Here is a 12,145-nt window from a genome sequence, read left to right on the forward strand (position 1 = left end):
CTAAGGTTTTGAGGTAGGTACACCTTGAGGCCTGCTAATGGTCATGGGTCCTTTCATAGTCATTTTTGTGTTTTGATTTACATTTGAGCAGTAAGCAGCCCTTCATTGCTGCTGGACTCAATTCCTGCCACTGTTATAGGTAACAGAGAAGACAGAAGGTATGTCTTGTGGGCAGGGGAGACTTGTATTTTTATACATGCTTTATATTTAACACAAGCTTTTGGATAGCTGAAGTTGCCTAGTACTCCTATTAGTGCAGTGAACATGAACCCTTTAACATTTAAGCAAAATAATTAACAGTCTTTTGAGGTTCCTTAGTGATTGCATTTCCTTAACAATGAAACGTGTTCGAGTGGCAGCAGCAGAATCCATGCCTCTTCTCCTGGAGTGTGCAAGAGTCCGTGGTCCTGAATATCTCACACAGATGTGGCATTTTATGTGTGATGCTCTAATTAAGGCCATTGGTACAGAACCAGATTCAGATGTCCTCTCAGAAATAATGCATTCTTTTGCAAAGGTGAATATTTTTCTCTTAAACAATATATATAAGGTTGTCATTCATTAGTCTCGCTAAAAGTTAAAAAAAGAATTTTGAGACAGTCTTGCCCTGTCACTCAGGCTGGAGTGCAGTGGTGTAATCTCAGCTCACTGCAACCGCCACCTCCTGGGTTCAGGCAATTCTCATGCCTAAGCCTTCCAAGTTGCTAGGATTACAGAGGTGTACCACCATACCTGGCTACTTTTTGTATTTTTAGTAGAGACGGGGTTTCATGGTGTTGCCCAGGCTGGTCTCAAACTCCTGGCCTAAAGTGATCTGCGTTGGCCTTCCAAAGTGCTAGGATAAGCCAGCTAAATTTTTATATGCTGTGATATATGATTTTTTAAAAAATAAATAATGTTAAATGTATTATTTTAATATTTTGATATTGTGTTTCTTTAAAAAAGGGTAAATTTACCCTGGAAGGGCGGTACAGGTAGAGACAATGCTACGGGCAACAACATGAAGCATGCATTCTTTGGAAAAAGGGAAGAAACTGAATACTCTAGTATTTCAGTCTTGAATAGTTTCTGTCATTGTGTGCTGAATGATCCAACTGCAGAAGCTTGGATATCATCTCCAGTTTCTGTTCTTTCCATTTGCCTAAGTTCCCCTCTTTTTTGTATTTGTAGGTTTTCTTGTTTGTTTTTTGTTTTGAGATGGAGTCTTGTTCTGTTGCCCACGCTGAAGCCCAGTGGCGCAACCTGCAACCTCCCCCTCCCAGGTTCAAGCGATTCTCCTGCCTCAGCCTCCTGAGTAGCTGGGACTATAGGCACATGCCACCAAGCCCGACTAATTTTTTGTATTTTTAGTAGAGACGTGGTTTTACTGTGTTAGCTAGGATAGTCTCTATCTCTTGACTTCATGATCCACCCACCTCAGCCTCCTAAAGGGCTGGGATTACAGGCGTAAGCCACTGTGCCCGGCGTTTTTGGGGTTTTTTTTTTTTTTTCATTGCCCCATCTCTTTATTCTGCTGTTGAAATAGCCTCACTTGGTCTACTCCATATGTCTCCCTTCCTTTCCTCTCAGTTCATTCTCCTTTCCTCAGAACCACCTTGCTCTTCACTGAGTCACTTCCTTTCTCATACAGTGTCACTCCCATTTTGCACAACTCTAGTTTGCTCCAATCTTGGTTTAAGATTTACAATTTCTTAGCATTTTTATGTGGTCTTATTTACACTTCTGCAATTCAGAATTGCTTCTGTTTTTCCAAAGCATGCTTCCATACCTTTGCCTATATTATTTCTTCTACCTCTAGTGCCCTTCCTTCAATGTTCTCTTTGTATGGTTGTGTGTACTGAGTATGGATATAGCAGTTGCGTTCCTTAGGAGCTGGGGTGTGTGTGTGTGTGTGTGTGTGTGTGTGTGTGTATGCGTGTGTTCCATCTTTGAATCCTCAGTACCTAGCGTAATGCCTGGGTCCTAGGTATGCTTAGTAATGTTTAAAAGAAAATATTTTTTCTAACTCCACTCTCTAAAATGCTGTCATTCTAACAAATACACTAAGCATATGTAAATAATTAATCTTCCAGGATACTGGAAGTGTCTTCATTTTTCCGTATGATTTTTAGTGGAGTTTAACTTTGGACTCTAAATACCCCTAATCTTGTGGGTTGCTTTCTTTCCTCACCCTCATTAGTGCATTGAAGTAATGGGAGATGGATGCCTTAATAATGAACACTTTGAAGAACTGGGTGGTATATTGAAAGCAAAGCTTGAAGAACATTTTAAAAATCAAGAATTACGACAAGGTAAGTTTTCCATCCATGCTTTTATTTCTGAATATAATCCTTGACCATTTTGGTGATCATTTAAAAACATTTATTTGGGTGTGTTTTAGTTAAAAGACAAGATGAAGACTATGATGAACAGGTTGAAGAGTCACTACAAGATGAGGTAAATTCTTCCCTTTGGAACTTATTTACATGACCACTTACATCAGAAAGACTTGTAAATGCCTCAGTTTCTAATTAATTTGACTTGACATTCTGATGTAATTATCAGTCTTTAGCAGAGGAATCTGATGTATTTCATCTCTTAATTTATGAATAAGTAATTTGAAATTAAACTGATACGTCTTTTGGTGCCATGTGCATTTGGTTGTAATACCTCAGTCTTCAAAACACTTTGAGGTTTACATAGTTCATTTACATACTGCTGACAACAACCATTTGCATTTTGTGGTGCTTTCTCTATTTTAAAGATGAATAACGTAAAATTCCAGTGTTAAATGATTGCCTACAGTCACACTGTTGACAATCTAGGGCCTTTTTCACCATGTTACTTAGTTCTCTCATCAAACCACCTAGGACTGTCAAGCTATTTCATTGTGTGTTTAGAGGCCAGCATCTCACATGTGGCCACTTGGTGGGCCAGTGCTGGCATGTAGGTGGTACCAGTTCCTGAAGGTGCTCACATGCTTGTAGGCCCAAGTTGCTGCTAACAACAAGACCCCAGACTCCCCACCATCCCACCCCAAAATGAGATTTATTCTGCTGAAAACAAAAAGTAAAAATAGTAAAAACTCCTTTGTTTCAGAATGTAGAAATTAGGGACAATTTTTCAACCCATCTATCTTAAGTATGTTCCAAGGAACATCTTTGGAGTGAACACAGTTCTTGCTACACACCTTTGATTAGAGACATGCTACTCACTCTTGAAGGTTATTCCAGTCTCCAGACTCTTGATTTACCCTTAAGACAGGAATGAAAAATTTATTTTCTGCATTTTTTAAGGTTTTTATAAATGTTACTGTTGATAATAAAAAACATACTTTTTAATCCATATGGATGTGTGTGTGTGTGTGTATGTTTTTTAGGATGAAAATGACGTTTATATTCTGACCAAAGTGTCAGATATTTTACACTCAATATTCAGTAGCTACAAGGAAAAGGTGTTACCGTGGTTTGAACAGCTGCTTCCATTAATTGTCAACCTCATTGTAAGTGTTACCTCTCTTAATAGTCATTTTAGATAGTTTACCTGGAATTCTTTCATTGCAGCATAAAATCTAATGCTTGAAGTTAAAATGGGTCTCAGAAATGATTGTTTCCATTGTACATCTTTGATTTTATCACGTTGACTTCATTGCCCTGGATATTTTCTCATTCATTATGTTTGAAGATTTCTAACTTGGTTTCCCATAGGCCAATTCAGTTCTAACACATCTGAAAGACATACAAGTGATTTTTTTTTCATTATTTCAGGTTATCTGTGCCCTTTTAAATTAATAAAAGGAAACAGAATGATTACTTCTTTTTTAGTGGACTGTACAGAATTAATTTATTTTTGCTGTGTACCTACCAGCAATCATGGATTATCGATAATGGACATATATATATAGATATATATTTTCCCTCTCTCATACATTTGATTTTTTTTTATGTTTTACGGACTTATTTTAAAGCAGTTTTAGATTCACAACCAAATTGAACAGGAGGTACAGAGATTTCTCATGACCCTCAGCGCCACTGACACCCTGCATCACAGCAGTAGATGAACGTGTTTCCATTTGTGGACGTACATCAACACATCATTCAATGCGCTATGTATATTCAGTTTTTTAAAAATGTATTATAAATTAGCAGCTATCTCAGATGTTTGGAATTTTTTCTTTTTGGCTTTCAATTTTGCGTTTTATTGTATTTAGTAGTGCATTACATTTTTTAAAAGATTCAAGCACACATGACTTAGCTTGTTGAATAAATGCTATAAGTTCTTTGCAGCTTTTTTTATTCCTATATTTTTTTAATGTAACATTACCATTGTCTTTTTTTACAAAGGAAATTTATATACAGTGCTGCTACTGTCAGTTCTTCTGTGTGTTAGTGTCAGGTTGTAGCGTTCTATAACATATCACACAAATCTATGTATTGAAATATCATTGGTCACAAGAAGTGGTTGTTACTGTGTTTTCTTTTTTTTCTTTTGCCTATATCAGGAATTGTCAATATTTCTTTACATTCTTTATGTACACCAGTATTTGAAGCTTAAAAGAGAATCTCTTTTGTAGTGTCCACATAGACCATGGCCGGACAGACAATGGGGATTATGCATCTTTGATGATGTCATAGAACACTGTAGTCCAGCCTCATTTAAATATGCAGAATATTTCTTAAGACCAATGCTCCAATATGTATGCGATAACAGCCCAGAAGTCAGGCAAGCAGCTGCATATGGCCTGGGAGTCATGGCACAGTATGGTGGAGATAATTATCGCCCTTTTTGTACAGGTACCTTGGTTTACATTCAGTTACATGCGTTTCATTCCAGACATCCTGTTTATTCCTGACTTACTCTCTTTACCACACTCCCAAACATTATTTGCCTGTTTCTGCTGTAGTCTGTTTTCAAACATCTGATTTGTAGCATTTAGGATTTTAGATGATAAAGGGATGATTTATTCTCATAGAATCAAAGACTTCGCCACCCCAGCCTCCCAGGGTACATTTCTCTTTGGGTTTTGGTGATATACCACAGCCTCAGCATAAGACTTTTAAAACTTATTGGGGAATATAGTTAAGCAGCTTCTAAAGCCCTCGGGTGATGTGGTGAGTACTGTTAATCTGGAGGCTACTCATCTCTCTCGGTCTCTAAATTAGTAGAGTGCTAGTGCTTCTGACGATGCTGCGCAGTCTCCCCTTTGTTACCATTCTGTAATGATGTAGCCAAGAAGACAACACGTCCGTTACACTTTAATATTTCTTCACCATAACATCTGGACCAAATACAAAAATATGTATGTTCATTTGCATGAAAATGTGAGGTTTTAGCTGAACTTTTTCTAATGCTTACTTTAGAAGCACTTCCCCTGCTGGTAAGAGTTATTCAGTCTGCTGATTCTAAGACCAAAGAAAATGTCAATGCTACCGAGAACTGCATCTCAGCAGTAGGGAAAATCATGAAGTTCAAGCCTGACTGTGTAAACGTTGAAGAGGTGCTGCCACACTGGTTGTCTTGGCTTCCACTACATGAAGATAAAGAAGAAGCTGTTCAGACTTTCAATTATCTGTGTGACCTGATTGAAAGGTAAGAAAGCAGATTGTAAGCTTATTTCCTTCCACTCCACAGTGCTTCCTGGTTTTTCTTGCCTAACATCAATCTTTCAAAGTTGAACCACAGGATCTCTGAACAGTCCTCAGTTGTATAGGTTTATAATAGTGCTGTCTTTATATATCATATTAAGAAACCATATCACAGTTAACATTGCCCTTATAAGAAGGTCTAATTTTGAGTTATTCTTTGTGGAATTAGATTCAACAGATGAGACACTTTAATCATTTATTTACTTTTAAATTTTTTTTGGTAGTGGCAAGATCTTAACTGTTTTGCTCCGCCAGTTCTCAAACTTGGCCTCAAGAGATCCTCCCACCTTGGCCTCCAAAAGTGCTGGGATTACAGGCATAAGCCCCCACACCTGGCCTAATGGCATGTCGTTTAGTGTCTCTTTTCTAAGTCCAAGTTCCCCCTAAATATCAGTCAGATCTAGGCTCTGTTGCTATTAATTACTAGTTTTAGCTTATGAGTAAATTCAAAGGCTACAACCACTGGAGTCTGTAGCAGTAGTCTGACAGGCATATTCTTCGTGCCTGTTTAAGTTCATGTAAAAAATGTGTTTGAGTCGTCCCACTGAGCACATCATTAAGGAATGTAACAACCATCCTGCAGACTACACACACCTTACCTGCTCCTGCATCTGAAATGACCAGGTTTTAATCATGCCGTTTGATCATCTCCCTTGGAAACAACTACTCTGAAATTCTCTTCATGACAAACACTAGAATTCTTAAATTCACTGTCAGATTTTTTTTCCCATTAAACTTGCCTGAGTTTATTTCCCAGCTTATTCTTGAAATGTTTATATAATCCTTTGAACTTCAGATTTGTTTTAGAAACATTTAGTAGTAGCAAAATAAAATTTATGTTAAACTGTTATTCTTAGTAATACAATACTTTTTTTTTACATGACATATTATTTGTAAGGTATTTAGAACATTCTGTTGTTTGGAACTTAAAGCGGTCCTAAGAGATGAGCCCAGTATTTGTTTCTCTAATTTATATAGGAAGAAACTAAAGAGCTTATATGTAAAATTGGCTGGTTTTCTTCCTACTGAATTTAAAAGGCCATTGATTTTAATGAACACATAATCATATTTCTCCTTATAAATTTCACTTATAAAGGTTTTCTTCCCTTTTGTCAGTAATCATCCAATTGTTCTTGGCCCAAACAATACCAATCTGCCCAAAATATTCAGTATAATTGCGGAAGGAGAAATGCACGAGGCAATTAAGCACGAAGATCCTTGTGCCAAGCGTCTGGCCAATGTCGTCCGCCAAGTACAGGTAAGCTGATTTGGTTACATTGGGGAAGGGATAATAAAGCCTTTTTTCCTTTATATTCCTCTGAGAAAAGAAACTAGAAATCTAATGAGCTAAGGAAATTTTATTTTTATAGTCTCTTGCCTCCAAGCCTTAAAAGTGGATTATACTTAATGTAATCCATCCATGTGTCCTTACTATTTATTAGAAAGAAAACCTTCATCTTGGGACATTTTGAGCCTACCAGTTGGTGCTTAACACAAGCTTATTATGTGTAGTTTTTCTGCCTATCTGAAGGGAAAAAACAAGATTTAATAATAACTTGTCACCCACCAAAAAACTTTAAATGATTTTTTACTTCCTAAATTTGTGTGGTATATGAGTTACTTTAAGATGTTATCTGCTTAGTGTAGCTTTATTGATGCAAAAATAAAGAAAACTTACTGTAAATGAAGTGAACTTCAATTGCTTTTACAATGATATTCACCAAATTAAGCTACCTAGGGAGAACATATTTTGGCATTATTACAGTCTAGTCTATCTATGATGATGATTAAAATCCGTCTGAATGAGCATTTCGCTGTGTCTAAGTGTGAAAATGTTTCTTTCCCTAGACTTCTGGAGGACTGTGGACTGAGTGCATAGCACAGCTCAGTCCTGAGCAACAGGCCGCCATTCAGGAGCTCCTGAACTCTGCGTGAAGGGCCTTAATGTCACCCACCAGAAAACTAACTCCAAATAAACGTTTACCCTTTTGTTTAGGTTTCTTTGTTTTGTTTTTGAGCAAAAGAGATTGGTAGTGTTGTGTGTAGGCCATTCTTCTGGAGAGCCACGAGCAGGAAGAGCAGTGCTGTGTTGCGGAACGGATTTCTACCAGAACACTGAAGGTGCTCCTGGGAAGCCCTGCAGTAGCATTCAAGAGTATTTTTCTATTGGTATAACCCACCCATCTGAAGGGGAAGGGGAAATAAAATTAATGTTTCTTGTTAGACATAAGGAAACTTAAGGAAAAACAGCTTTAAGAACAGTTACTCAGCGTAGATGTGTGTTCACACAAATTGCTCTACACCCAGTGTTCATTGTTAATTGGAGTGTGAGTCTTTCTGTAGGGTAGAAAGAAGCCTACTACCCAGCAAACCAGTAGACCCAAAAGTTGAAAAAAAAAACTGATGACATAAAACAAGCATGAAGATGGCATATTTGATGTCACTTTGGTTCTTTTTCCTGGAAGGCTTATACAGTGACTCAGTTGGGAAGCTTTCCAGCTTCCAGCCCTTGAATGTGAAGTGTCATTGGCATGTCTGGCAGTAGTCTCTCATTCACTCCTCAATAAACAACATTGAATGCAAAAGAGGCTTGTGTAAAAACTCAGTACTGTCTGTCTTGGATTCATTTCATGTTTTTAATATAAGAATGATTAATATTTTTTTAAAGGGATAGCTATCAGTAATAGCTAAGTGTTTTTTCCCCTAATATTTTCCTTGTGCAATTCAGACTTAAGCATCAAGTTTTTACCATCTTCCGCTGTAAGCTAAGTTATGATACCTATTCCATTCACAATTGGTGTCCTTTTTAAGGTTTGCAAATTTCAATCAATTTTTTTTTTAAGCTAGGATTGTTCTGATTAGCTCAAAAAGATTTGGCTTTGTATTTCCATTGCAAAGTATAATTGCTATAGAGCCACACACAACTTGAACTTTTAATTATAAGTATTATGGCTAAAGATATTTACTGAAAATTTCAGTAAAATGTGTGAATGGTTTTTTTCTTTATGTATTAACCTCATAGCAGTAAATGACTTGCTGTTGTTTAATTTTTCTAAGGCATCTTAATAGACTTCTGTTGAAAACTTCAGTGTTAACGTTTTTATAGTTTGTACTAAATTTAACCGTGATATAAAAATGAATTTTATGCATAGATCAGAATTTTAAATTAAAGGTTTTTTCTTTAAATGGTTTGTATTACTTTATTAAAACTCAATCTGAAATGGAATCAAAAATAGAGTGGATTACATATAGATGGTTTACTTGTTAGCAGATGCTTTTCATATATATTTTCAGTTTGCAGCACAACAAAATTAGCCTGGAGGCTTCCGAATCTAGCAAAACAACATAGTAAATGACTTCACCTGGGCAATCCTTGCTTTCAGTAGATAAAAGCAAGGGGCTCTTGTAATGTGTGGTAATATTTGGAGCTTTATAGCCTGTACTCCTGTGGGAGAAAAAACGGGAATTGGAGTCAAAATGTGTCAAGACGACCCCTTTCTGCTTTCTTAAGTAGCATCTGAAAAGCCAATTCATGTACTGATGCCGTCAGCTAGAGCAGTATAGGTTTTGTTTATTTAAAATTATAACTACAGTTTAGATTGCTGCTACACCTGCAGAAAAGAAATGTGTTAAAAACATGGCACACCTGCAGAAGTTCAGATGACAGTGTGGTCAGAAGATGTTTTTTGAGAGAACCTAGTGGTTTGCTGGGCACTATGCTAAGCACTTAGGGAGCAAGAACCTCCTACCTTCCAGTTTAAATACTTGTGGGATTGTCAGAAAATGTACTTAAAGCAAGGTTTTAAGTGCTCTGATAGATGCAGACTGGTGCATCCTCCTTGCTACAAGCAGAAAAGCAAAGAAGTAATTGGAGTTGAATCAAGTTAATAGTGAAGGTTGGTAGTAAATGCTGTTACTGTGACATGATTCTGAAATCCAGAGCTCAGAACTAACTGTAAGATATACCATGAACTAACAGTTCCTTGAAATGACCTGGAGAAACATTTTTAATACCTCATTCTGTCTATGCAAGATGAAAATTCATGGAGTTTTTTCTTGGCTTTTATACCAAATTTAGGGGCCTTGCATGTCAGCAAGTGATGATATATTGTTTATAAATGCAAGCTATTTCTGGAGGGGAAAAAAATGTGTGTGGCTCTTACATTTTCTGGGAATTTTGTAACAAAGAAGTTACATGCACAAGTGTTAGAAACTTTTGGCATAACTTTTTTTACATGCTGTATCTTTAAGAAAAGTAAAATTGTCTTCGAGCTGATTTGACACTTCTGTAATGAGAGGCAATCTTATCATAACTCTGGAGTTGCAGTTTGACAGAACCATCAGTAAAGACATAAATAAATGTTCTTGGTGCACCTGGTCTCATAATAAATAAGCGGGTAGCGGGGGTCGCAAACTTACAGTCTTGCAGGCATTATGTTTTTATGATCTAATCTTGTGAGTGGTTGCCTGTTTAAGCAACTTTAAAGGCTAAGGAGCTAGTTAAGTGTTCTACTTAATAACTGCCTCGTTCTGCCTAGGAGTATTGTATCAGTTTCCTGTGTTGCACGGAAATCACTGTGGGCAAGGGGTGGTGACGGGCGCCTGTAATCCCAGCTACTTGGGAGGCTGAGGCAGGAGAAGCACTTGAACCTGGGAGGTGGAGGTTGCAGCGAATCCAGATTGTGCCACTGCACTCCAGCCTGGGCAACTGGGTGAGACTCCATCTCAAAAAAAAAGCTACTTTGTTTCTCTTAACCTTCTTTGCCACAAAAGATTTATAGCCAAAACCTGGCATGTTTGCTATTCCTAAGCAGATTTTCCTTCTCAGCCCTAAAAGTATGAGTACCACTAGAAGAAGAAAGTGAATGACTCGCAAGGTATGCACGTCACACTTGGGAGGGGGCTTGGATATGTATTTCCGGCACTGGGAACTTGTGATGGGAGATGTTGGGGAGCAGGGGTTAATTCTAACAACATCCTGCACTAGACTCGCACCCATTTTCTCCCACACAGCTGTAATCCTTACAGTGTCTGCCGGACAATGACAATATTTGGTGTGATTATTTCTTTTTTCTTTTTTTTTTTTTTTTTGAGATGGAGTTTCAATCTTGCTGCCCAGGCTGGAATACAATGGCGGGATCTTGGCTCACCACAACCTTCACCTCCCGGGTTCAAGCAATTCTTCTGCCTCAGCCTCCTGAGTAGCTGGGATTATAGGTGCATGCCACTATGTCCGGCTAATTTTTGTATTTTTAGTAGAGACAGGGTTACACCATGTTGGTCAGGCTGGTCTTGAACTCCTGACTTCATAATCCACCCACCTCAGCTTTCCAAAGTGCTGGGATTATAGGCATGAGCCACCGTGCCCAGCCTGGTGTAAAATTATTACTATGTATTATTTATTATATTTGAATGGATGAATACAAACATTTTAAAGATAAATTGTAGCTAAATTATCTACTTCCCAAAATGAGTTAAAAAGTGGTACAACATTTTTTTGTAAAACATTACAAAAATTATTTTTCAAAATTCCACCAAGGCAGCAGAGTGTAATTCTGAAATTTGTTCTTTCATGATGATTGATTATCATTTCTGTCCTCTTGACTAGCATTCAGATTGTAATGGAAACCGGAATAGCGCCACTTGCTATGAATCAGAAATTAGTTTCTCTATTTCCCTGGAAGTTTTGTAACAGATGGGTAGAAAATGTAAGAGTTTGAATCAGCCTGACAACTTGCTCCTGTGATATTAAGGTACACCTTGAAAGATCATGGTGCTGTATGGTTAAGACCAGAGGTTGGCAAACGTGTTCTCTAAGTTTTAGATGGTAAATATTTTAGCACTCCTCACCGAACAAGTTTGTGTTTGCAAGCTCTATGGGTCTCTGGCCAGATGCTTAGCCATTGCAGCACAAAAGCCATGGACCATAGTAGACAAATGGGTTTGGCTGTATCCCAGTGAAACTTGACAAAGACAAGCTAGCCATAGTTGCTGACCTCTGAATAAAATCACTGCATCAGTTAAAAAATCCCAGTCTACCGTGTACTCAGTTTACCTAACCTCTGTGTGCCTTAGTTTTCTCTGTAAAATGGGAACGATAATAGTACATACATTATAGAGGATTGAAATGGATTTAGAAGCCAGGCATATTAAGCACTGGCTATTAGAATTACCTAAGCTCTGTTAATATTTCCAGACAATTTCAGCAAACTTTCTTTTTGAGACAGTCTCACTCTGTCACCAGGCTGGCATGCAGTGGTGCAATCTCAGCTCACTGCAGCCTCCGCCTCCCGAGTTCAAGCGATTCTCCTGCCTCAGCCTCCTGAGTAGCTAGGACTACAGGCGCATGCCACCACGCCCAGCTAATTTTTGTATTTTTGGTAGAGATAGGGTTTCACCATGTTGGCCAAGATGGTCTTGATCTCTTGACCTCGTGATCCGCCTCCCTTGGCCTCCCAAAGTGCTGGGATTACAGGCATGAGCCACCGCGCCCGGTGTTTTCCCCCCAAGTTCTGTAATCA

At 38.0% G+C, this 12,145-nt stretch overlaps 1 protein-coding gene across 5 annotated transcripts in view; it reads left to right on the forward strand.

The window, feature by feature from the left end:
- IPO5 (importin 5) overlaps positions 1-9,997 on the forward strand; it is a 66,040-nt gene extending 56,043 nt beyond the window's left edge. For all 5 annotated transcript variants that reach the window (XM_035292901.3, XM_078370288.1, XM_035292898.3 and 2 more), the window contains 8 exons: positions 345-517; positions 2,180-2,291; positions 2,381-2,436; positions 3,359-3,481; positions 4,553-4,772; positions 5,340-5,568; positions 6,741-6,882; positions 7,473-9,997. In XM_035292901.3, coding sequence (XP_035148792.1) covers positions 345-517; positions 2,180-2,291; positions 2,381-2,436; positions 3,359-3,481; positions 4,553-4,772; positions 5,340-5,568; positions 6,741-6,882; positions 7,473-7,559 — 1,142 coding nt within the window. In that variant the 3' untranslated portion in view covers positions 7,560-9,997. The remainder of the gene's footprint in view (positions 1-344; positions 518-2,179; positions 2,292-2,380; positions 2,437-3,358; positions 3,482-4,552; positions 4,773-5,339; positions 5,569-6,740; positions 6,883-7,472) is intronic.
- The last annotated feature ends 2,148 nt before the right edge of the window (positions 9,998-12,145 follow it).

This window comes from Callithrix jacchus, chromosome 1 (assembly GCF_049354715.1).
Source record: "Callithrix jacchus isolate 240 chromosome 1, calJac240_pri, whole genome shotgun sequence".
Lineage (NCBI taxonomy): Eukaryota > Metazoa > Chordata > Mammalia > Primates > Cebidae > Callithrix > Callithrix jacchus.